General features: G+C 35.7%; 1 protein-coding gene across 1 annotated transcript in view; it reads left to right on the top strand.

Moving 5' to 3' along the window:
* LOC148950044 (nephrin-like) overlaps positions 1-27,255 on the top strand; it is a 295,913-nt gene that overhangs the window by 56,457 nt on the left and 212,201 nt on the right. Inside the window, exon 2 of the mRNA XM_089092085.1 lies at positions 26,164-26,298. Within this exon, the coding sequence (XP_088948211.1) occupies positions 26,164-26,298 (135 nt within the window). The remainder of the gene's footprint in view (positions 1-26,163; positions 26,299-27,255) is intronic.

The raw sequence follows: 27,255 nt of genomic DNA, 5'->3' as shown, positions 1-27,255 counted from the left end.
GTATTATAATTAAGATAAGATAAGATATACATTTATTAAAAAAGAAAACAAACACTATTCGCCTTTCGCCTGCCAAGAAAGGCAATAAGCTTGAAAGGGCAAGCGAGGTTATCACTCTCAGCTAATTAAAACAACATTCATACCTTGCTACTCAACACACAACAAACTTATCTGATGAAGGAATAAAGGAAAAAAGAGAGAAAGAGGAAAAGACAAGAAGTAGATAGAAAAAAAAGCAAAAAAAAAGAAAAAAAAAAGCAAAGTAAATCGGGGAAATAATATATAGTTATGTATATTAATTAATATATAATTAGTTAATTAATTAATATAAATATAATTAATAATATATAATATATAATTAATAACATATAATATATAATTAATATACATATATGTATATTAATTATTATAAATTGATATTTGTAACGTTATTGAGGAAAGTAGTCCATTGGTAATTGAAGATAAGTATTACGGAGCTTTTTATTTTTCAATTAGCAAGCAAATTTGACCATGTTGACTGGTACATAGAATTGCTGCAGTTAAGCTACATAATTATCGTCCAAATAGAGAAATCTTGTTTTAAGCAATTACAACACGATGGAATAAGCAATTTAGTGTAACTTGCAATTATTTCTAACACGTTTAGCAATTTTGTTTGTCATTCAACCAAATGATTTTCTTTTTTTTTTGTATAATTATTCTAGTTAAGTTGTGTAGGGATGTTGAAAACAAATAATCACTGGATTTCAAATGTTATGGAGTTAAATTAAGCTCCTCTTTTATTCATATATAGTTCACCTAAGGTTCGGTTACTTTATATACAGGAATATCACTTATAAGGAATATCACACTTTAATGACCGAGGGGGTTTTAGACTTTTACAGTGCGAGAAGGAGGTCATACCCAAACTCCTGTTTATGGTGATTTTTGTTCGTTTCAAGCTTGATTTGCATGTTCAATTTAAGTTTCACTCATTTTAAAATTTATTTATTCATTTACATTAATATATATTTTTTGTTGGTTTGCAATAATTGTTTATTTGATATTTTTTCGTTTTGAGTTTCATTCATACTTCAATAGCAAAAATATTTTTTTTTCGTTTTAAGCTTGATATTCATATTCAATCTAAGCATTACTCGCTTTAAGATCTATTTATTCATTTATATTATTACTTGTTGTATGTTTTTGCTACGATTGTTTGTTTAATTTCTTGTTCGTTTTGGGTTTCATTTATTCTTTAATAGTAATTTCGGGTCGTTTTGAGTTTGAATTTTAAAAGGTATTTGTATCTGCTGAGCTTAAGTTTAAAATTGCCTTTACTTTTCTTTGAAAAAACTATTTTTCGGAATTTTGTTTTTACAAATTAATAAGTAATCACCAAAAATCATCAATAAGCTTCAGCATTAATAAATTCTCTTAGATTAGAGCTAAATCTTTCCAAGACATTATGGATAATTGCTTCTTGTTTGACTTTTATTCTGTCATTCCAGCTGTTTATTTCCAGCTTTTTCAACTATCTACCTTTTATCAACTGCTTTTTTAGCCATCTACCTTTTTTCAACTGCTGTTTCAACCTTCTGCTTTTTCAACCATCTGCTTTTTCAGCCATATCTAGTGTAAATTTGAAGTTCTAGGGGGGGGGGGGCAGCAGTCCCCCAGCCCCCACCTTACGTTCATGTACCTCCGTTTGCGTTACTAAACAGCGGCTTCGAAATCTTGAATACGCCATCAAAATACATAGAAGAACCCCCCTCCCCATCTTACGTATATGCTTATTTGGTATAATTCTTTTTTTTTTTGCTTGCTAATTCATATTTCAGCTCTACAACATTTGCTGATATATAATCTGATAAATTTAACCATGCGTTGTCAAATCAGATAATTCTGGAGCCCTTCAACATTTACTAAAATATCTCGGCTGACACCAACTAGAATTTATTCAATGGTCACGCTGAACAATATCTGGTTTCTTCTTTCTCCTTATCAACATTGAACAAAAATGAATCTTGATTCTGTTATGCTTTACAACCTTTTAGCTATGAGATTTGGACTATTCTTAGGGAAGATTCTTTCTTACATTCCTGGGTAGTACTATCCAGCAAAAATGATAAATAATCTCTTTTTATTTTTGAGAAGGTTGTTAGAAATGTCTATTTCCGGTCGAATCCTTCCGTACAATCCCTTCTATGCAAAGTGATCTGGGAAAAAAAAATATACATTGAAGCCATATCGCTCTTTGCTTAGGCAGCGCTATTGCGCCGCCTGTGATTGTAGTAGAGTATTAGTAGTAGATTAGTTGTTAATCATAGTAGATCTAATTAGAGCCTATTCACACGAGGCTTAGTCGGGCTCATGATCACGCGTAGGCTGCAACTATCTCTGTTTGCATGAAGCGTTGTCTTGGACCGAATCTTACCTAACTAACAATTCTCCGTTCGTAAGGAGTCCGTCTCCGTACAAAGAGCCCGAGACACCGCTTCGTGCGAGATGCCCGGAGCCTAGAACACTACGACCAGGGTTGCCACCCTGACCTGGAAGAATTTACTAAATCGGAGAGAAAAAATTTACTAGATCGCATCTGTTTTTACTAAATGCTCAAAAAAAAATTTTGCGCCTGCAGCTACGCTGCACGCGCACCATCAAGCATCGATTTTTTCAATACGATTTTCACAATCTTTTTTCCTTTTTTATTCTTTTTTTTTTCTCTTTTCCTCTTTTCTTTCGTTTTCATAGTAGGCTATGATTGAAAATTGCGGAAACCTACAAGTTCAAAAAATTCTTTTTTTGGATATATATATATATATATATATATATATATATATATATATATATATATAATGTTAAATTTCTACTTACTTTTAATTTCTCTCAGCAGGCTCCTTTTTCCTCAATAAAAAATTTTTAAACTGAGGAGATTCACCTAATCACCTTGGGTGCTGGCTTTTGTTTTGATTCCAATAGATTCCCAATCATCACAAATACAAGTGTCATTATAGCTTCATTTTTAGTTGGTAAGATTTGATACACAGAAAGCTGATTTTGTCAACCTTTAGACGCCGGAAGTGAAGTGTCTGTTTTTGAAAATAGGTGACTGCCTGTCCGTCTCTGAGACAAACAAGCAAAATTGTAAAACAGACAAGCAAAAATTGTAAATTGTAATATGTTTACAATAATTGTTTTCCCTGAATTCATGGGTAAAAAAAAGTTTTGTTCACTTTAAATCCTGACTTTTTACTAGTTTTTACTAGATTTCGGGAAATTTACTAGATCCTCTAAATTTACTAGATTTTTTTTTTTTTTAACAGGTCTAGTAAAATCAAACTTGCGGCGGCAACCCTGACTACGACTTTGTCTCGTGTGAATAGTAGACTAATAATAGTAGACTTTCGTAATTGTAGCTTATAGACGAAATAACAAACGTTTTCGCTGTCTCTATTTAAGTTGTTTCTCGGTCACCTGATCTGCCTACTACCTACAGACTTTTTTTTGTCTGTAACAGAAAACCTGGTATCTTTATTGGTTTTATATGATATGTATTAAACAGCTAACTGTGCAATAGGTCTGTATTGTGATTCCTCATTTCGAGTGCCGTAAACATGATATAGGGCACTTTCATGTTTGAACTGAAAAAATATCTTTATAACCTGATCAAGGGAAGATGAAAGCGGGTTTCTATTTCCTATACATTTCCCCTCTTTTGAGAACAGCCTAGTTGGCTTGATGTGTTTTGATACGGTTTGGCTCTTTATCTAAAGAACAATTGAGTTTGTAGCTTAAATTTTTAGCAATTATTGCGTTGAACACGAATTTTAGAACTGTATGGAATTTCCATAGAAGAACATTGCTTAGAAAGTGATTTGTATACCCGAAGATTCTGATTTTTGTGCCTTTTAGCACATCTTAAAAGTTTTCGAAATTTTACTCCCTGATTTATCTAGAGAAATATCGAATAGTAGCTCGTGCTACTATTCTTTTCAAAGTGTATTATTAGTTCTAATTCTGAAATAATTCACATTTTTGTCATCATGAGGACTTGGTCCTTACAGTGATATGACTCGCATATGGGCTTAGAAAAAAAAGACCCAATAGCACGAAGGTCGAGGGGGTAGTGGTGGATTCAGGACATTTCCCCCTAAAATCTTGAGATTTATATGATTTTCCTGTTCCTTGTAGCCTACAGTTTGCCGTATTCGATTTTTTTTTCAAGCTGTGTCCCCTAACAAAATTGCCACTACTACTAATATAAAGAGTTTCGTTTTTCCTCCATAATTTCTGATAATGCTTATATTTTACCTGTTTACCTGTCCCATTCCGAAAAAAAACTCCAGTTACATTATAAATTACCGCCTTTTATTCGATCCCTTTGTCTGTTAAACATCCACCTTACCAAAATTTCATGATTAAACCGAGCCCTTAGACCAGATAAATGTTCAAGATCGAACTACATTTAGGGTTAAGTATTACGTTTGACCAATTGATTGTCAAAACGTCGGTGCCCTGATGAAACACCGTTGCACTGGTGCCAAATATAGGCAAAGCCTATATTTGTTAGGTGCAATTATGAACTAAATTGCAATTCATATATTTAAACGAGGCGCTATGGCAGTCGTGACGTTTTCTGAAATATAATATTTTTTCTTACTTACAGCCAACCAAATCATGTGACGGAGACACGTAGAGGGCCAATAATAAAAAATTATTTTTATTCGATAGTTTGAATAAAAAGTGCCTAGAAACTAACGCAAACTTAGGATTTCCGGGGGTGAGGGGTGGGGATAGGCTTACCTTCCTGCTTACACCCCTGGGTTGATGTAACTAAAAAAAAACATGGTCCTTTTTATTAAAATTGCAGTCTCGATCTTTTCTAATCTTTTTAATGTATATAATTGTGTATGTTTATTTAAACAATTGAAGCAGTCATGTTTAACTTTTGCTGTCCTTGGTACTTTGAGGGGAGCTACTATACATATCGATTATAATAAACAATGTCACATCACGCCTTTCGAATTACCGTAACCGAAACCGGCTTACTTTGTTTCATTGACTGACACCACCTTTTGTCTAAAGTAGCCACACTTCCGAAAATAGTTTTTTTTTTCTCACTATTATTATTAGTTTATGAAAGATTGGTAACATTTTATTGTTTTTTTCTCTCTTTATGTTTTGTTACTAATAGTTTAAAAGTTAATTATGTATACCCTCCAGTCGCAAGTGCTTTTTGTACCTTTCTTGGGGTGGGTACTGGCAGTTTAGTTGAATGTATATTTTTGGTTGTCAATAAAGTGAACTGAACTGAATGATCCAATTTTGTTCAATTAATTTTGAGAACCACCATCTTGAAAATTCCTTTTTCCTGGAAATTCTTTTTTTTTCATTTCAATATTGAATCCTCCATATTCATCATTTCCAAAAGGGGTTGATCATCTCCCTACATGAGTGCTTCTGAATTACTAATTCTTTGGTATAAATAATGATAAGGACAAAGAGTTCATTAAACTACTAAAATATGCTAAAATAAAGGGAGCTTTAGGAAACTTTTTACGTGCAGTCCATATTTTTGTACAGAAAATATTGGTGCTAACAATTTAGTGAAGGGGGTATTTTACTCATAATGAAGGATCGAACTTGTCTGACATGAATGTTTAATGACTACAATTCAGAGTTTCGGTATCGTGATGAAAGCTAAGGTATGCCTTTATTGTCGAATATCGATGAGATGACCCCCAAAAAAGCTGTGCTAGAAATGTTTTAGAATTTAATATACTCAATTGTACTTCGGCGCTGAGACGAGGAATTATTTGTGAAATATCAGAGACGACGATTGAAAGGGATGTCTGACACATTTTACGGACATGGCGTCAAAAAATACCCAATTTAACGGCCTTAAAGTATCACACGATTGTTTCTCTATGAAAAGGATGATTTACGAGTCATCCCTATACAGTCGTAGTGATCGTAGTCAAACAAGTAAAAAACTTGTTTATGCAAAAATAATAAAAAAAAGTACTAGTATTTCAGCTTCACATCCAGAAGCCATCATCAATGAACAACCTCCCCCCCCCACCCCCGCCTCCCCACAAAAAAAGATAAAACATTGGAAAAACAGAGAAAATGTATAACGCATTACAAAAAAGAAAAGAATGGCAAAAGGATAACAGATTAGCAAAGATCGTCCTTGTCGGGCAACCATCTAGGGCCAAAAGAAAAGCCAGTTGTCCCCGAATGGGGTGGGAGGATGTCATAAGGAAAGATTTAAGGGAAACTGGAACTTGTTGGAAGGGTGTAAAGAGAGGCTTTTAATAGATTCGGATGGAGGAGTGCGCGTAGCTGTGTCTGCCGCAGGCGGCTTGGTATTACAGTGAGTTGTTGTTAGTGATAGTAGTAGTACCTGTCATTGGCGGAGGCGCTTATTAAATCCCTTAAATCACTTAATAAAATTACTGTCAAAATTTCTGCTAAATTTATTGTAATTCATTTTAATTTTTATTCTTATATTAATATTTAATGTTTTAGAGGTAATTACTTGGCTAAAAAAAAAAAAGAGAGAGAGAGAGAGAGAAGAAGAAAAAAACTGTCATCCTAATCCAGTAATTGAGACAAATGTGCACTTGAACGAGGTTCTGACCTTACTCATCTATCCAATTACCTAGGACAAAACAGTATAACCGAACCATCAACCAAATCGAAATGTCCAAATCCATGCAAAGTCGTCATCAATAAATGTAAGTCATTGTAAATTTACAAGCAAAAGCACCTTAAATCTAACGAAATATTTCCAAGTAGTAACCTTTCATTAGGACTCATCAGAAGAATACCACCTGTCTTAACGGGTTTCGACGCTTTAACGGATGGGGGGTAATACTTATTCATAATAGGGGCCTATATATTTATTTAGGTACTTATGCATTATATCTTACACACGAAAGAAGTCAAGTTTGGTTAATGCTAATGAAATAAAATAAAATAGGATGAAAATATAATAGTTTAGAAACAAATTTGGGTTATATATTTGCACATTAGGAGGTGGGGGTAAATCATAGTACATATTAAATACATAACCTAACCTAACCTAGGTACCTTACCCCCCTTCCCTAAACCCCAAAAAACAATAGTTTAAATATTGTAAACACAATGAGAAATCACGCTTTGAGATCTAGTTCTCAAATCCAAATACTCGTTTGACTGTTTTCCTTGAATATTTCCCGATACAGTATATAGCGGTGTGTAAGATATAACGCATAAGTACCTTTATTTATTATATATATTTATAATATTTATTTTAATATAAGTTAAAATTTATTTAGTAGTAGCAGCAGTCATTGTTCTTGAGAATTTGAAACACCATTTCTACTAGAATAATCTCCTGCAGTCTGAATTCCCAATTCGAAAAGATCTTGTTTTCTTCCTATGGTGGAGGAATTTTCAGTTAAATCACTTTCAAAATTCTGCCAAATTTATTGTAGTTCCAGAACTACTGCGTTTATTAACAGTTCTATGAGGACTCAACATAATAATTTTTGACCTGAAATTGTAGTTTTTTTCGGGAATATTTCGTAATTTTCGTAAGTGCTTGATGACCCATGTCCTTCTTTTGACCCCCTTCACATTCTGATGACCTTTTCCACTTTTTTTGAAGCATGGATTTATTAAATAAGGCAGAAAATAGAAGATTTTGGGGTGGGGACCGAACGAATGATTTTTGGTCTTGTTTTTTAGATGATATGAAATATCCACCTTTTTTTCTAATTATTCAAAATTGACTTGGATTAGGTTAGATTTATTATTCCAACCAAAAGAAAGGTAAAACTAATATGGGTACAATTCTGATGGTCAACAAAACGATCAACATCAAATACCCCCCCCCCCCCCCCCCATAGAAGACTCTATGGCCGGGAGTGCAGTTTTTTTAAGCATTTTGTGAGGGAAGTTGGGGCATTTCTTTGCGAAAGACTCTCACATAATCTACCTGGATAACCATGTTTGCATTTTCAAAGTACATTGGTGTAGATATAGAATGCGCTTATTTTCAAGGTGACCTTGATATTTAATTACAAAATGCTAACTGTTACACGGTTTTAAAACTATTTTGAGGTTCTTGGTTGAGTTGATATTGACAATTTAGGAAAAGGGGTATTTTACGAATAATGAAAGAAAATACTTTGGCACTGATTGAGTATGCTAAGAAAAAGAGTTCGTAAGGTCAAAAAATATTCTAGAATAAAGAAAACTTTGGGAAAGTTTTTGCGTGCAGTCCATATTTTTGTACTGCTGACAATTTAGTAAAGGGGGTATTTTTAATTCTAATGAAGGATTCCACTTGTCTGACATGAATATTTAGTGACTGCAATTCAGAAATTCTGTTTTGTGATGAAAGTTAAGGTATGTCTTTATTGTAAAATAGAGATGAAAATGATCTCTAGGACAGCTTTGATAAGAGATCTATTAGAATTTAAAGTATTCTATTGTACTTCGATGCTCAGACGGGAAAATATTTATGAAATAACATGGCCAACAAAAGAGGGGATGTCTGAGACTTTTTACGGGCATTACGACAAAAAAGTCCCGGTTGTCGGTCTTGACCTATTGTCTTTTGGACTTAAATCCTCTGCAAAATAGCGGTTACTCTAACCTATTACATATCAGAGAGCAATTAAAAGCAAAATGAGAAATGTAATCCCCATTTGTATGGATTGTTTTGACGGATTTGGTCTTAAGTTGCACGGCAAAGGCTATGCGAGAGCACGGGGAGGTAGAACTCTCCTAGACTTAGAGTATGCAAATAATTTGAGTGTCCTGGATGAAAATGTTAGCAAAATAATTCATTTTTTGAAGCTTTTGAGCATGAGCACCAATAGGCTGAATTCCAGGGGGGGGGGGCTTACCTGGTCTAATTGGGACTTTTAATGCTATATAATAGAAATCTCAAAACAAAAATATAAAAATAAGGCAGCATCATTCAGCAAGGAGGGGGCTGGCGCCCCCTCCTGGCCCCCTCTTATGGGTGCCCTTGCTTTTGAGGGTTCAGGGTGCATCAAGAATGGGTTTTAGATTAAGATTAAGAAGACTAAGTCGTTTAGACTAGGAATAGATATAGGCGAAGTGGTGATGTTGGGTGAGAGAAAATCGATGAAGTAAATAGCTGGCTATTTAGCTTCACTTACCTGGGTATTATTATTAGTAAAGATGGTGGTTGGAGTGAAGAGGTTAAAATACAATAGGCAAAGCTCAGGTGTTTTTTGCAGTTGAGGAAAGTTTGGAAGAAAAAGGTTATAAGTCCACGAACCAAGATTATAATATTGGAAGCTACAGTGGTCAAGTTGGTTCTGAAGTGGCTCAGAACCAACTTGAAATGGTTCAAGTGGTTCTGAAGCGTGGGTGCTTCGGAAGACGGAGGAGGAATTGTTAGATGTTTTTCAGGGGAATTGTCTAGGGTCTACGGGTAGTTTTTGGCATCTATCTGACTGACTGTATTTCAATCAGCAAGCTGTTCGAAAATGTGGTTCTATCCCGCTTTCTGGGGCTATAATGAGAGAAAGTTTAATATAGAGAGGACACGTTTTGCGGATGAAGGATGACAGATTGCCAAAGATCGTCCTTTTTGGCCATCTGTCTTGGGCCAAACGAAAAGCTGATCGTCTCCAAATGGAGCGGAATAGAGATGGAGGTGGAGGGTACGAGGCTGCAGTTGAGTTATTAGTAGTATTAGTTGGCTTTGGAATCAAAATATGGATTTGTCAAATATGACAGCAAATAGGCATAGAATTGTCGGGGGAGGAAAGGGGAAAGTCAGAGAATTTTGGACTGTTTTTTTTAATGGTTTGAACAGGGGTTTATCCAGGATTTTTTTTTTGGGGGGGGGGGGGAGGGGCCTTACGAAAAAACTAAAAAGTATACAAAATTTGTTTATATTCATTTTTGTTACGTTTTTGCAAGTCGGACAAACATTTCAGTGGGGGGGGGGATACACCCCCCGCCCTAACCTACTTTGGATGCGGATCATCCATGTTTTTGTATTCTTTAATGCCCAAATTTGATGGTTTTTCTTGCACCCTTCTAGCAGGAAAATTCGTTCAGTTCCTTGAGGAAATTCCTTCCTTTATCTCCTAGGCGCAGTTATACATATACGTCCGTTTTAAAATATATCCATAGTATTTAGTTGAAAAAGAAAATACGGAGACAAAACACAAACCGTTGCACTTTCTTCGAACTTGATTTTGAAATGTCACCGTCGTTTCCATGTCTTGAAAATGGCCCCTTTTTAATTTTTGAATTGCCCCCTTGTCATGTCAACCGTAAATTGACCCCCGCATCCTGTATAATTCAAAAGGGTGAGAACCTGAGGGTGAGACAGGTGCCCATCGTCAAATCTTAGAGACGTGATTTAGTAGCAAATGCAACTTTATATGGGAAAGGGGAAAACTTTTCGGGCGCCCTTTCAGTTACTTTTTCGTGAACCACTTGACTCTAGAACGATCCAATATTGGAAGATGTTCGTATATCAATTAGGACGTATTCTTGGACATGTACAGACTTTAGTACCTATTTGGGGTGGGGGAGGGGTCAGCTACAGAAAAAAGCAAAAAATAGACACTAAAATTTCACCATTTTTGTCTACGTTCCTGAATATGTAATTTTTGTTCCAATCGATTTATTGTGATACGTTATTTAAATTTTAGTCTGACAATAGCTCAAAATCTTGGTCATACCGTATGACCCAAAAATTTTGGTTCGTTTATTTGATAATTCGGTGTTCATTGGGTTTTAGAGTATTTAATTCTCAAAAATATAATACTATATGCGGTTTAATTTATTACATTTAGTTCTTCTAGTACTGTCAGTGGTTAGTTCGGGGGGGGGGGGGCATTTATCCCCTAGAATTTCTCCCTAGATTAAGCCTGGGAAAATGCTTTCTTTTGGTATTTTCATTGAAAAGAGGGAAAAAATTACAGTTTTTGCAAAATCAACTAAATTAAACCGATAGCAAATATAAAATAAAGCAGAATTGAACTGAATAGTTAAAGGGGTTTTCTAAGATATCCAGAAAGTAGATATCGGCAATTATTTTTCTGTCGTTTTTTCGGATGCAATGCAATCGGCGGAGCGGTTTTCTTTCAATAAGTTGGCATACCACTTCAATGATAGGTTACACGCCGTCTTCTTCAATTGCCGCTACCGAAGTGTCGTTGACATTTAAGGAACAAATGAATAGTTATGTTTTTATTTGATTTAAATTCGAGAAATTTATATTTTTGTTTGTTTGTTTATTAAGATAATTGCTATTACTTAAAAGGATTGTTATCTAACTCTAATAATTAGAGTATTAAAATAATTCTAATCCTAATCATAACGTTTTTTAAAGATATTGTGTAGGTGGTTGCTACCTGCATGTCAGTGTAAACATAAACTTCCATCCAATGTCACCCATACTATCGGATTTCATTCCGGTTATCATTCAGTGTTCATGCAATACAGTAAAAGAAAAAAAGAGATACGTATTTAATCTAAGAGGGCAGTCGCTTTTGGGCTTGATTAGATCTTTCTGAAGACCTCACACATTGACAGGTTTTGCGATGACTTTGACGTTATTATCAGTATCTGTTTTAGGCTATAATATTACTGTCTTAAAGCCTAAATTAATGAATTATCTGTCTATGTATTCGAACTATCCCCCTCACTAAAGGCATTAAACATTGAGATTTTCTGTAATTACATAAAGTTAATGAACACTGGTGAAAATGACGAAGTTTAGGGTAAATGAGAAAATATTTTGATTATTATTTTATGTTATCTTTTTTATATGTATTATATATTATTGTTGGTACATGTCTAGAATCTGGGTACACACGCGAGAAGTGAAGTTTCGTTAATGCTAATGAAATAAAGCAAAATAGGATGAAAATATATTAGTTTAGAAACAAATTTTGACTATATATTTGCACATTAGGGGGGGGGGGTAGGGGTAAAGCATAGCATATATTAAATACGTAACCTAACCTAGCTACCTTTTAGTCCCCCTAAACCCCCAAAAAACTAAAGTTTAAATCTTCTTCACGGAGTGAGCAACACCTCACAAACCTGTTTATCAATAGCGGCTTTGAGATTTCAATGCAGTCTTTCTTTCATGTGTACCCAGATTCTAGACAAGCACCTTATTATTTTGTAATACAATTATTATCATTTTAAAATATTTAATTATTATTATAACTACCATAATTTACTTTTTATGGTGTTTTGTTTTTTCACGGTTAGCTACTATCCAGAGGGAATCTAACTAGATGGCAGTGTGAAGTATGGTGTATTTCTCTAAAGAAATACCGTCTTATTGGTCCCCAGTGGGGGGTGATCAAGCCTCCACGAGGACAAGACCTTGGGTAGCGTGGTAGGCAGGATTCGTATCTACTCAAGTAATAAACAAAATACAATACTAGAGTACACTAGTGAACAGTCTTCTTGAAGCCGTAGAGAATCCGAGCTATAGTCAACTTGCACCGGCTGGCACAGTTGATGTGGAGGTGGCTGCTGCACCCTCCAAGCTTGCCGTCTGTAGTTGGCTAGTGGAGGTTACTGGAAAAGGGAGCAAACCTGAGGCATTCTCCTTCCATACGTTCCTGACGATGGCGTCATTCTCAACACCTCGCTCTTTACGCTAAAGTTTGAATGTTGTCCCAATTTCCTTAATAACGACTCCTGAAACACGAGGGTCGTTTAATCAGAACAGCAAGAAGCTTTTTTAGGAGTACCAAAAAACTTCAGCGTGAAGAGTGAGGTGTTGGGAAGGGGGCAACCCCCCTTATATACGTAATAAAATCTGTTCGTTTTAAGTTTTAATGTTGCTGCTTACTTTGAACTGAAACAATTTGTTTTTTTATTATTTAATTCTCATAAAATGCAGTATGCTCTCTCTCTGCCATTATATACAATCTCGTGGCGGACGTCGCGTGACCTCTGTTATAAATTCTGGAAGTCCCTTAATTTTATAAAAGATAAATTTCCCAAGTCAGCCAAACTAGAAATGTTTTTCTTAGAGCTTCCCTTTCTTGTTTAAGAATGGGGGATCTTTTGTTCCATCAACAAGAAAACTGAATTAAGAAGACTGATAATTAAAGTCAATTTAAAGGCAGAATGTTCTCTTCCTATCACCTCAGCTCAAGAAGCTTTCATATCACTATTTAATTATCTTCTTTTCAACTGCTATGACAGCCATAAAACGAAAGTGGATAATAAAATAAAGTCTAGGACTCTATATTACTTGATAGTTTATTAATAGGGGGGGAGCTAGATTGCTAAATGTGACCTTCTGGCGGATGCAATTCTGTTAACAAAAAGAAAAAGAGAAACCATTGTCTTATACTTTCGTATTAAAAAATGTGCTTTAATTCTATTGGCTTATTTTTGTGACGTATTTTCATAAACCAGTTATATTATTCCTTATTTATGGAGATAGATAACCCGTCTTTTAAAAACAATGCCTATGTGCATGAAATAGCATGATCTTCAAGCTTGGCACTAATTTAAGCTAATAGAAAGAATGCCAAACACGATTGGTTCTTTTGTGTGAAGTTTTAAGCCAGTAAAACGAATGAAAAGATTTTGAGTCACAACATTTTTTTCAAATAAAGTCTCTGTTTCTCTATGTTGTTAACATAAAATTAAATAGTGCTGGTCTATGCGTATAATTTAATTTGGGAGACTTTAACAATTGAGAAACTCTTGTGGGCAGGACTATTTTTGTGTAATTTTTACATTTGGATGGTGGGGGGATTGGACCTGATCACCTCCACCCTCAGGTACGGCCTTCAGTCAGTATTTAATTGAAAATAAGTTTAACTTTTCTTGGCCATCAAACGATACTTTCTTTCCAAGAATGTTTGGCTTTGCTTGATCACCTTGACAAAAGCGCACAGAAAAGAAAGAAGAAGAAAGAACTACGTTGTTCTTGAGCATTTGATTGTGACAGCAATAGGGGAGGGGGAGAAATGGCACGCTCCCTCTACAAGAAAGTCAAAAGTTGATCTGACTACAGGGGCGAAGGGGTGAAAATGCCCATCGGGAAGCTCAGTTTCCGCTGGTGCCCCCACCCCAGACATAAATTGTGCCCTTCTTATAGTTGGGGATATTCGAGGTCTGCATTTTCTTCTCTGAATGCCCTATTAAGGCACGAAAGGAGAAAAGAAAACTTTAAAAGTTCTTTTCTGATTTAGATACGGAAACCTATATTTAAAAACATGTCTAAGTTTTTTGCAAGATTTTCATTAAAATTACATGACATTGGTCAAAGTTTGTCCGAATGGCCTAAAAATAGAAAAATAAGACTTATTTCCCCTTGGGAATGTCATAGAAGGTACACTCTACTTCTCATAAGGAATGTAAGAGGTACCTCAGGATTGGTATGTTAAAAACATATGTGCGGACCCAATGTATAGCACGACTTTTTTTTGTTGCGAGTTGATTAACGATACTATTAGATCCGGGATGAGTCGATACTGTCGAGCGTTCTCAATTGGAAGTCAACTGTGATAAATTTATTACCTATATGCTATACATCTGTTCATCCAGATCCGGCTACATCGAATCTGTATTGTTCAATCCCATTAATACGGCTTCTAAAAGATGCTGTTCTTCATCTGTTTCTTTCAAGTTTCTCATTATTTCACCTTGAAGCTCAAGACTATGTAGCGTTGCCAGATAGGGCGCATTAGTGTCATTTGGGTCTTTAAGGTTGTGGGTTAAGTCTTCCAAATCAAAGACAGTTTCTATGTAATCTTTTTTATATCCACTAATATGCAACACAATACATGAATGCAGCTGACCTAGAACACGCCAGATTATAATTTTTAAGCTTATTCATCCTCATTTCAATCCTTTTATTATGCTCCTCGGTATTTCCCCTTGAAGCTCAGGACTTTGCACTAGTAATGCCATATGTGGTGCATTTGCGTCATTTGGGCGTTTAGGGTTGCCGATTGAATCCTCCAAGTCAGTGACGTTTTCGACACAGTCTTTTTTAAATCACGATTATACAACACCACATCCTCATTTCAATCCTTATATTATGTTCCTCGGTATTTCACTTTGAAGCTCAGGAGTTAGCACTAGTGCTGCCGCAAGGGGCGCATTTGGGCGTTTAGGGTTGCCGATTGAATCCTCCAAGTCAGTGACGTTTTCGACGCAGTCTTTTTTGAATCACGAATATACAACACCACACTCAATTCTTCCTCATTTCAATCCTTATATTCTGTTCCTCGGTATTTCATTTTCAAGATCAGGACTTAGCACTAGTGTTGCCTTATGGAGCGCATTTTGGCGTTTAGGGTTTCCGATTGAATCCTCCAAGTCAGTGACGTTTTCGACGCAGTCTTTTTTGAATCACGAATATACAAAACCACACTCAATTCTTCCTCATTTCAATCCTTATATTCTGTTCCTCGGTATTTCATTTTCAAGATCAGGACTTAGCACTGGTGTTGCCTTATGGAGCGCATTTAGGCGTTTAGGGTTGCCGATTGACTCCTCCAAGTCAGTGACGTTTTCGACGCAGTCTTTTTTGAATCACGAATATACAAAACCACACTCAATTCTTCCTCATTTCAATCCTTATATTCTGTTCCTCGGTATTTCATTTTCAAGATCAGGACTTAGCACTAGTGTTGCCTTATGGAGCGCATTTAGGCGTTTAGGGTTGCCGATTGAATCCTCCAAGTCAGTGACGTTTTCGACGCAGTCTTTTTTGAATCACGAATATACAACACCACACTCAATTCTTCCTCATTTCAATCCTTATATTCTGTTCCTCGGTATTTCATTTTCAAGATCAGGACTTAGCACTAGTGTTGACTTATGGAGCGCATTTAGGCGTTTATGGTTGCCGATTGATTCCTCCAAGTCAGTGACGTTTTCGACGCAGTCTTTTTTTAATCACGAAAATACAACACCACACTCAATTCTTCCTCATTTCAATCCTTATATTCTGTTCCTCGGTATTTCATTTTCAAGATCAGGACTTAGCACTAGTGTTGCCTTATGGAGCGCATTTAGGCGTTTAGGGTTGCCGATTGAATCCTACAAGTCAGTGACGTTTTCGACACAGTCTTTTTTAAATCACGAATATACAACACCACACTCAGTTCATCATCATCCTCATTTCAATTCTTATATTCTGTTCCTCGATATTTCATTTTCAAGATCAGGACTTAGCACTGGTGTTGCCTTATGGAGCGCATTTAGGCGTTTAGGGTTGCCGATTGAATCCTCCAAGTCAGTGACGTTTTTGACGCAGTCTTTTTTGAATCACGAATATACAACACCACACTCAATTCTTCCTCATTTCAATCCTTATATTCTGTTCCTCGGTATTTCATTTTCAAGATCAGGACTTAGCACTGGTGTTGCCTTATGGAGCGCATTTAGGCGTTTAGGGTTGCCGATTGAATCCTACAAGTCAGTGACGTTTTTGACGCAGTCTTTTTTGAATCACGAATATACAACACCACACTCAATTCTTCCTCATTTCAATCCTTATATTCTGTTCCTCGGTATTTCATTTTCAAGATCAGGACTTAGCACTGGTGTTGCCTTATGGAGCGCATTTAGGCGTTTAGGGTTGCCGATTGAATCCTCCAAGTCAGTGACGTTTTCGACGCAGTCTTTTTTGAATCACGAATATACAAAACCACACTCAATTCTTCCTCATTTCAATCCTTATATTCTGTTCCTCGGTATTTCATTTTCAAGATCAGGACTTAGCACTAGTGTTGCCTTATGGAGCGCATTTAGGCGTTTAGGGTTGCCGATTGAATCCTCCAAGTCAGTGACGTTTTCGACGCAGTCTTTTTTAAATCACGAATATACAACACCACACTCAATTCTTCCTCATTTCAATCCTTATATTCTGTTCATCGGTATTTCATTTTCAAGATCAGGAATTAGCACGGGTGTTGCCTTATGGAGCGCATTTAGGCGTTTAGGGTTGCCGATTGAATCCTACAAGTCAGTGACGTTTTCGACACAGTCTTTTTTGAATCACGAATATACAACACCACACTCAATTCTTCCTCATTTCAATCCTTATATTCTGTTCCTCGATATTTCATTTTCAAGATCAGGACTTAGCACTAGTGTTGCCTTATGGAGCGCATTTAGGCGTTTAGGGTTGCCGATTGAATCCTCCAAGTCAGTGACGTTTTCGACTCAGTCTTTTTTGAATCACGAATATACAACACCACACTCAATTCTTCCTCATTTCAATCCTTATATTCTGTTCCTCGATATTTCATTTTCAAGATCAGGACTTAGCACTAGTGTTGCCTTATGGAGCGCATTTAGGCGTTTAGGGTTGCCGATTGAATCCTACAAGTCAGTGACGTTTTCGACACAGTCTTTTTTAAATCACGAATATACAACACCACACTCAATTCTTCCTCATTTCAATCCTTATATTCTGTTCCTCGGTATTTTATTTTCAAGATCAGGAATTAGCACTAGTGTTGCCTTATGGAGCGCATTTAGGCGTTTAGGGTTGCCGATTGAATCCTCCAAGTCAGTGACGTTTTCGACGCAGTCTTTTTTTAATCACGAATATACAACACCACACTCAATTCTTCCTCATTTCAATCCTTATATTCTGTTCCTCGTTATTTCATTTTCAAGATCAGGACTTAGCACTAGTGTTGCCTTATGGAGCGCATTTAGGCGTTTAGGGTTGCCGATTGAATCCTCCAAGTCAGTGACGTTTTCGAAGCATTCTTTTTTGAATCACGAATATACAAAACCACACTCAATTCTTCCTCATTTCAATCCTTATATTCTGTTCCTCGGTATTTCATTTTCAAGATCAGGACTTAGCACTAGTGTTGCCTTATGGAGCGCATTTAGGCGTTTAGGGTTGCCGATTGAATCCTCCAAGTCAGTGACGTTTTCGACGCAGTCTTTTTTGAATCACGAATATACAACACCACACTCAATTCTTCCTCATTTCAATCCTTATATTCTGTTCCTCGGTATTTCATTTTCAAGATCAGGACTTAGCACTAGTGTTGCCTTATGGAGCGCATTTAGGCGTTTAGGGTTGCCGATTGAATCCTACAAGTCAGTGACGTTTTCGACACAGTCTTTTTTAAATCACGAATATTCAACACCACACTCAGTTCATCATCATCCTCATTTCAATTCTTATATTCTGTTCCTCGATATTTCATTTTCAAGATCAGGACTTAGCACTAGTGTTGCCTTATGGAGCGCATTTAGGCGTTTAGGGTTGCCGATTGAATCCTCCAAGTCAGTGACGTTTTAGACGCAGTCTTTTTTGAATCACGAATATACAACACCACACTCAATTCTTCCTCATTTCAATTCTTATATTCTGTTCCTCGATATTTCATTTTCAAGATCAGGACTTAGCACTAGTGTTGCCTTATGGAGCGCATTTAGGCGTTTAGGGTTGCCGATTGAATCCTCCAAGTCACTGACGTTTTCGACGCAGTCTTTTTTTAATCACGAATATACAACACCACACTCAATTCTTCCTCATTTCAATCCTTATATTCTGTTCCTCGGTATTTCATTTTCAAGATCAGGACTTAGCACTAGTGTTGCCTTATGGAGCGCATTTAGGCGTTTAGGGTTGCCGATTGAATCCTCCAAGTCAGTGACGTTTTCGACGCAGTCTTTTTTGAATCACGAATATACAACACCACACTCAATTCTTCCTCATTTCAATCCTTATATTCTGTTCCTCGATATTTCATTTTCAAGATCAGGACTTAGCACTGGTGTTGCCTTATGGAGCGCATTTAGGCGTTTAGGGTTGCCGATTGAATCCTCCAAGTCAGTGACGTTTTCGACGCAGTCTTTTTTGAATCACGAATATACAACACCACACTCAATTCTTCCTCATTTCAATCCTTATATTCTGTTCCTCGGTATTTCATTTTCAAGATCAGGAATTAGCACTAGTGTTGCCTTATGGAGCGCATTTAGGCGTTTAGGGTTGCCGATTGAATCCTCCAAGTCAGTGACGTTTTCGACGCAGTCTTTTTTGAATCACGAATATACAACACCACACTCAATTCTTCCTCATTTCAATCCTTATATTCTGTTCCTCGATATTTCATTTTCAAGATCAGGACTTAGCACTAGTGTTGCCTTATGGAGCGCATTTAGGCGTTTAGGGTTGCCGATTGAATCCTACAAGTCAGTGACGTTTTCGACACAGTCTTTTTTAAATCACGAATATACAACACCACACTCAATTCTTCCTCATTTCAATCCTTATATTCTGTTCCTCGCTATTTCATTTTCAAGATCAGGAATTAGCACTAGTGTTGCCTTATGGAGCGCATTTAGGCGTTTAGGGTTGCCGATTGAATCCTCCAAGTCAGTGACGTTTTCGACGCAGTCTTTTTTAAATCACGAATATACAACACCACACTCAATTCTTCCTCATTTCAATCCTTATATTCTGTTCCTCGGTATTTCATTTTCAAGATCAGGACTTAGCACTAGTGTTGCCTTATGGAGCGCATTTAGGCGTTTAGGGTTGCCGATTGAATCCTCCAAGTCAGTGACGTTTTCGACGCAGTCTTTTTTAAATCACGAATATACAACACCACACTCAATTCTTCCTCATTTCAATCCTTATATTCTGTTCCTCGGTATTTAATTTTCAAGATCAGGACTTAGCACTAGTGTTGCCTTATGGAGCGCATTTAGGCGTTTAGGGTTGCCGATTGAATCCTCCAAGTCAGTGACGTTTTCGACACAGTCTTTTTTAAATCACGAATATACAACACCACACTCAATTCTTCCTCATTTCAATCCTTATATTCTGTTCCTCGGTATTTTATTTTCAAGATCAGGACTTAGCACTAGTGTTGCCTTATGGAGCGCATTTAGGCGTTTAGGGTTGCCGATTGAATCCTACAAGTCAGTGACGTTTTCGACACAGTCTTTTTTAAATCACGAATATACAACACCACACTCAGTTCATCATCAACCTCATTTCAATTCTTATATTCTGTTCCTCGATATTTCACTTTGAAGCTCAGGACTTAGCACTAGTGGTGCCGTATGGGGCGCATTTGGGGTTGCCGATTGAATCCTCCAAGTCAGTGACGTTTTCGACGCAGTCTTTTTCAAACCACGAATATACAACACGACACAAGAATGTAGATAACCGAATACCAGATCATAATTTTCAAGAATATTCATTTTAATCTGTATTCTGATTGGGCTAATTTTAGGATATTGAATAATATAATATGATTCAAATTTTTGCAGAAATGAAATATAACAAGGAATTTTGTGTTGAATTATCTCACCAAAACAGTTAAACTTATGAGTCATGATACCAGCTAGTATTTCAAAATGATGTTTGTACCCTGAGAAAAGGTTTGATAATTAATATTCAAAAGTAATTATATTTACCAGGTGAAAAGTTCACTGTTTTGATGATAAGGCGTTGGTGAATTAGGAAAATATAATAGTTGGGATTTAATAACAGTGAAGATGTCTGTTGTTTTGGTACTCTGTTTCTCTCTTTTCTTGAGATGATGTATTATATTTTAGGTTTCGTCTGTGTTTTATTACTGGCAACAGTCTATATTTCACTATTTTTGTACCCTACAGAAGCAGAGAGTTTACTTGTAGAAGATGTCGTGACCGAACAATTTTTCTTTCTATATACTGACTGAAAAATCCACGCAAAAGAACCAATAATGTTTATGCTTCTTTTTACTGATCCAAAATTCGACATGTAAATAATGTATAAATATGACCTGTTTGAAAATAATCTGTAACTAACCGGTATCAAAATAACGTGATTCGCTAATACGAAAATACTTCGCAAAAATGAACCAATGGCATTAGGCAAAATATGCGAGGAATGCAGAAGGCATTTCCCCTAGATGTTTCTGTTTCCCCCTAGATTTTGAAAAAAACATACTTTTTCAAGGATATTTTTATTGAACATGCCTTTTTTTTTATTATTTCCACTTTAAAAATGAAAAAACAGCCAATTTTTCTCCCTCCCAGACTTTGATAAATAAATTCTCCCCCCCTTCCTATTTTAGCTAAAAGTTTAAACGCCAAAATATTAAGTTAAAGGGCGCAAAATCCTCAATTTTCTCGGTGTGTCTGGGTATCTGGGAAATGTGCCATCTCACGACTTCTGAATTCTCCTGCAATTCCATTTGCATGTGATTTTTAGTATCTTTTGGCTAATAACCTCCCCCTTTAGGCCCTCCTGAAAACCAATTTCTGTGCCCATGACTTGTGGGCATTGTCGAGATTCCAGCGAGTAAGCATTAAAATCAATCAATTCAAGTATGTTGAACCCTTTCAAGGTCATTCAGAGGGCTTAGCAACTCTGAGTCAAATCAGTGATTTTCTGGCTGCTGACTCTTCAGTTGAAGTTGGTGGTATAATCAAGTCTCTTTTGACACTATTCTAACCCATTTCGATTATTTTGAACAGAAAAAATACTGGAGATACTTTGTTTCTGATTGCATGTTTAAAATCGTTGCATTTCGTTTCTTGTTTCGGAACTTCTGCTAATCAAATAACAAACTTGTTTTTTCTTCTATGTAACAAATTTGTTATTTGGAAGAACAATCCAGTGGCGTCAGTTCACGATAATTTAGGGATGGGATGTAATTTTCGATATTTAGGGGGGATTTTTTTGCAATTTTTCAATGAAAATATAAAAAAGGCCCTTTTTAATAAGAAATATCTCTCAAAAAAGGTATTTAAAAAATTAGGGTGGCACAAGCCCCCCTGCCCTCTTCCCAATTGACACCACTGGAACAATCATAAATATCTCGAGCTGTTGGCTGAGAGGACCCCTTAAAAGACCCACTGCGTACGTTATTGCATCTGAATATGATTATTTCTAATCATCAACTTAATTGAATAATTAGTAAATCTATATTTTGATTAATCTGAAGTCTTTCAAACATCTCTATCAAAGACACCAGACAGAATTGAGCATATTCATGAAAGACATTGAACTGATTATTTCTAATCGTCAACTTAATTGAGTAATTAGTAAATCTATATTTTGATTAATCTGAAGTCTTTCAAACATCTCTATCAAAGACACCAGACAGAATTTACTAATTCTGGTATTTAAACAGGTATTTCTGTTTAAATTTACACTTAGTCCTCCTTGGATGACAGCTATTTGTTTAAAAGTATTCATTTTATGATTCAATTTAGTTTTACTTTGAAATATGAAATCCTAACTTAGTAGACTTTGATCCCTAATATTACTTTTGTCTTGAACTTGCTGCATTTGATAAACGTCTGAGGAAAAGTAGGCTTACTCTAGTTTCCGGAAATTTTGAATGAAAAGTAAACTTATTAGCTTTAATCAAAGAGGTGATGCGTATAATTCCTAATACGTTCCTGCTCAAGGTCTTATTAAGGAGGGAGGGGAGGGGGTGTTACTGGGTTTGAACCCCCTACCTCCCGAAACCTTTCCAATTCGTAAAAGAGCAACAAAAATGTATGTAAACAATTTTTTGATGTCAGGTTTTTTAATTTTTTTTATTTATACCCCCACCCCAACAAAAATCCTGGATAAGCCCTTGTTCCTGCTTCAGTGCTTGCGCTCTCGATAAATGATATGTTATGTTACCAGGCTATAGGGCTTCATGACAAGACATCTTATATAAAGTAAATTATAATAATAACTATTTTGATTGTTATTATAACTATTTCGATTCGATTGTAGTCGCTATAGATTTTGCTGAGTGAACGGAATAAAATCTTACTAATATATTTTATCTTTCCCATTCCATCTCTCTCAGTGGCTCCAACTCACGAAAATGTACCGGGGGGGGGGGGTGGAAGGGTTTTTCGATTTTGAATCAAGATAAAAATATATATATTTCTCAAAATCTATGGGAGTGTTTTTTCTTATATTATTCAATTTTTAAAATGAAAAATGCGAATATGTATTCTTAAAATCAAAAGGGAACAATTACTCTCCCCATGATTGTGACTCCTGCATAGAGCTTTTTTGGAGATAAATGCCTTGCATTTGTTGTGTAATTTTTTTTTGGGGTGAAAATAACGGTACTTTTCGGTTATTGGAAACACATTTAAGAATTACGCTTAGGTTACATCTCAGAAAACCGTTTCATAGCTACAAAAACAAGTGATGCAATTCATTGCAATTCATACAATTCATTGGACTTAGTCAGAATGCACTGTACTTGTATAGTTTGGTCTATATAGTTACTCGTTAGGGGTCGGGTGGGGCGAATCTCCAGCATTTTTATTGGGGGAGCAAGAGGAGTCTATATCGGGATAGTCAAGGGGCATGGGATGTATAATCATTTTTTTCCACATTATTGGGGGGCAACTGCCCCTCCCCCCAACGACGCCCCTGGAATGGGGGTTAGATTACGTTAGATTGGCTTACGTAAGATTTCCATAATTTTGTTTCTAAAGTATTATTTTATCATCATGTTTTGTTATTTTTCATTAGGATTAGCCTAACTTCACTTTTTGGATGTGTTTCCAATAACCGACAAATACCAATATAACTTTCAGTTGCATAACTGATGTGATTAACTTACAGTGACATAACTGATGCAAGATCAAAGTTTACTATTTTTTACATCTTATTGTTTATTTAATTTATATATTTATAAAATATTTTGTAGATGTTGCATTTTTGGCTTAATTTCTTCCTGCTAGTTTCCTTCATTGTTTTTTGATTATATGCCTTTTTCCAAGGCAAGCAAATGGGCTGACTGATTGTTTTAGTGATAATTTTTTGTTGTTGTGAATGGATAGCCACTTGCTCATTTGAAATCCATGTAATTCCGGCGATTTTATCGTAAAATCAGGCGTAAATTTGGCTACTATCATAATTAAAAGCTGTGGTTTGGGTATTGGAGTGGGAACATTTTTGTCGCTATGCCAGGCAATTGGTGTTAATCAAATTACAGGGTGTAATGGTCCTTATGACAGGAAATGCAATGGAATCTAAACATTCCAGTTCAGTCTGTTTCCACGTGGAATATATATATATATATATATATATATATATATATATATATATATATATATATATATATATATATATATATATATATATATATATATATATATATATAATTATTAATATATTTGATGTTCTTAGTTTTATTTGTTTTTGCTCTGTTTGCTTTTGTTTTTCTTCCGTCAGTGCTCGGTTCTTTTTTTTTTTTTTTTTTTTTTTTTTTTTTTTTTTTTAATGGCGGGTTTTAATAAACATATAAATTAGCATGCAAAATAAGACACACAACCAATTTTCCCTTCTTTTCCCAGGACATGACTATAACAAGAAAATGAAAAGAAGTCCCCTAACTCAATTATCTAACAAACTTTATGCTTATAATTCTTTACGTTTTTCTTCAGTACTTTATTCCACACCAAAGCTTGTCTTGTTAATCTAATTTCTTGTCTCAAAGTTTTCGCGTTTCCCCTCAACTTTTGTTGCCCAGAACTCATAAACTATCTATACGGGCGTTTCCAAATATTTTTTCCTGTGTATCTGGATTTTTCAAGAGGTTTATTTATTTTTTTAATGCAACATGGAGAGTCAAGTGTTTCCCTCCTTTCTGTAAATAGTTTGGTATTTTGGAATCGTAAAACTAACCTGGTTGTCTGTGTTTGATGTTTTAATTTGTCAGAGGAATTCAAATAGAAGCGAATGGCTGCCACAAAATAATGATGAGAAACCGTTTTTGTTTTTGACACTTAAAAAGGCTTTTATTTTCTTTCCAAATAGTTGCGCGTCTGCTACTATGCAACTTGTTTAGTATGATCTTTTTTCGTTTTTTTTTTTTTTTTTTTTTTTTTTGGTACTGGTGCATTATATCTAAACCAGCGCTATAGACTGTACAAGAAAACCAGACAAACGGTTATTTGCTAGATAAATTGATGACAAAGTGTGGTTTGCTCATTGAGTTTACAATATTTAAACAATTGTTTTCTGGGGTTTAGGGGGGGGGGAGGTACCTAGGTCAGGTTAGGTAAATTTGTTTCTAAACTATTATATATTCATCCTATTTTATTTTATTTCATTAGCATTAACCAAACTTGACTTCTTTCGTGTATAGCGCTGGTTTAGTTTATAATGCACAAGTACCTTTTTTATACTGTTAAAGACAATTTCTATGAGTATTGAACGATATTAGAGGCCGGTGTTTCTACAATTACGCAAAAATAATTTTTTTTATTTTTTATTTTTTTTTATAAATAGGAGATATCAAATCAGGAAGACAACTTTCAACTTTTTAAGGATTTAATTCGTGGGTGAAGGAGGGGCACTAACTTTTTGTGTATGCCATATTTAGGCCTAGTGAGAAAAATAATTTGATCGCTATAATACTGAACCACTTTTTAATTTTTAGAAATTATCAAAGGATTTTCCTGAAATTTTGACAACTTATTCAAAATAATTTTGCTTTTATTTAGCACTATTTCTTTAGGTCTGATGATGAATCCCCTTGAAAAAATTGTATACTTGTGCTTTTTTGGTCTTAAAATTCGGCAGGGGGGGATGCTGAGACTGAAAGTGACAAATTGTGTTTTGCCAGAAAAATCCTCATGTTGATTTCAAGTTTTTCGCTTAAAGATAGTTTCTCTACTATTGGGTATGATCCCAGTAGCTTATATTTACCCTTTAGATTAGCAGTAGATTACCCTTTAATGTGACTCGAACAAGAAGGACCCCTCCCCCCCTAGAATGCTTCTTGCATGAAGCGTTTCGAGGGAGGAAGTTCTTCTTAGAGGTGGGAAACTGGAAGTTCCTTTTTACCTGTGTTTCAGATAGGGCCTATTTAATATTTTGTCTTTTTATTGTTTTTTCTGAACTTTTATTTGTATTTTTTTTGTTCTGAATTCTGCACTAAAGACAGTTGAACTGAGGTCTCGAATGAAATATTTGCATTTCCTTGCTTTTGTCACTAGTAATGATGAACTCGTTTCTTTTCTTCGTTTTTCTAAGTTTTCTTGTTTCCTCAGGGCGAAGGGGTAGCTACCTCCCACCCTCTTCCACTTTAGTCTTTGCTAGTCTGCGTATATTCCTCAAGCTGTCAGATTTACTGTCCTATTGGAAAGTAATTGACTCAAAAGTAAAAATTTGGGTTTTAATATATATCTTTCATTATTTAGTTTTATGTCAGCAGCAGTACTTTCAAGAGCGGCCCCAAAATACCAGTGTCAAAGAAGGAGAAAGGGCAGTACTAAGATGTAAAATTGCAAATCAACAAGGCCGAGTTCAGTGGGTAAAAAATGGATTTGCCCTTGGTAAGTTCTTATTTTTTCCCCTTCATTAAGCACGAAAGTTAGTAGAAATGCAATCTGAGTGTTGAAAATCGGGAATTCAATTTTTAACGAAAATAGACTTCTGTATTCAGTTATACAGTTTCTGGTAGTAGGCCTAGTGGGGGTCAAATTTAATAAAGGTAAAGCATAAGCAAAACAAACAACCCCAACCGATGAAGAACTTCTAAAACTTACAGCCCTTGCCCCTGGGGCTGTTGGGGGATCATGTCAACCCTGGAGGTGAATTTATTTGACCTTTGGCCAATTTTGACAACATACTTATCTTCAAATTTTTATCGGATTTCTTTGGGGTAAACGGGGCTTGGGTGGGGGCTCTTTATCCCCAATCACTTTCGATCCTCCAATACACTATTATACTCATTACGAGTCTGATTACTCCGACGTGGTTCCTCTTCCTTACAGGCAACACGAATTTATCAAGAAGTCTTATTTTCGTTTTTAATGTCTTTTTTTACCCTTTATTTAAATAAACTTTATCAATTTGGTCAATTATTGACGCCCTTGTCACACATCGTTCATTCATTGGTGTTTGGTAGTAGCGGGGGTCAAATTTAATAAAGGTAAAGAATAAGCAAAACAAGTTAAAAACATATGGCAGTTTTTTAAGAAGACGTAGCTTCCCTCTGAAAGTGTAGTTCAAAGAGAAAACTCTCACCGCCATCTAGCTTTTGGCGACGCTTGGCATTTTTTCACTGTAATAGTAATGGTAATTAGTTTAGTTAGTATAGTTGGTAAAATTAGTCTAGTAATACGTGTCTGATCTCAGTTCTTGACGGGAAAACGATTACAGAGCTTGAACAAATGTCATATGTCGCCAAATCCTAGATGGCGTTGGTCCTGTTTTTGCCGATACTAGCGCCGGTTTCCACTCTTCTACCCATATTCTTTGATGTGGTTGTCTTTGGGAATCAACAGATC

This window comes from Artemia sp. Qi Xiang Cuo, chromosome 7, assembly GCF_049724085.1.
Source record: "Artemia sp. Qi Xiang Cuo chromosome 7, ASM4972408v1, whole genome shotgun sequence".
NCBI lineage: Eukaryota > Metazoa > Arthropoda > Branchiopoda > Anostraca > Artemiidae > Artemia > Artemia sp. Qi Xiang Cuo.
This window is presented reverse-complemented; position numbering and strand designations above follow the sequence as displayed.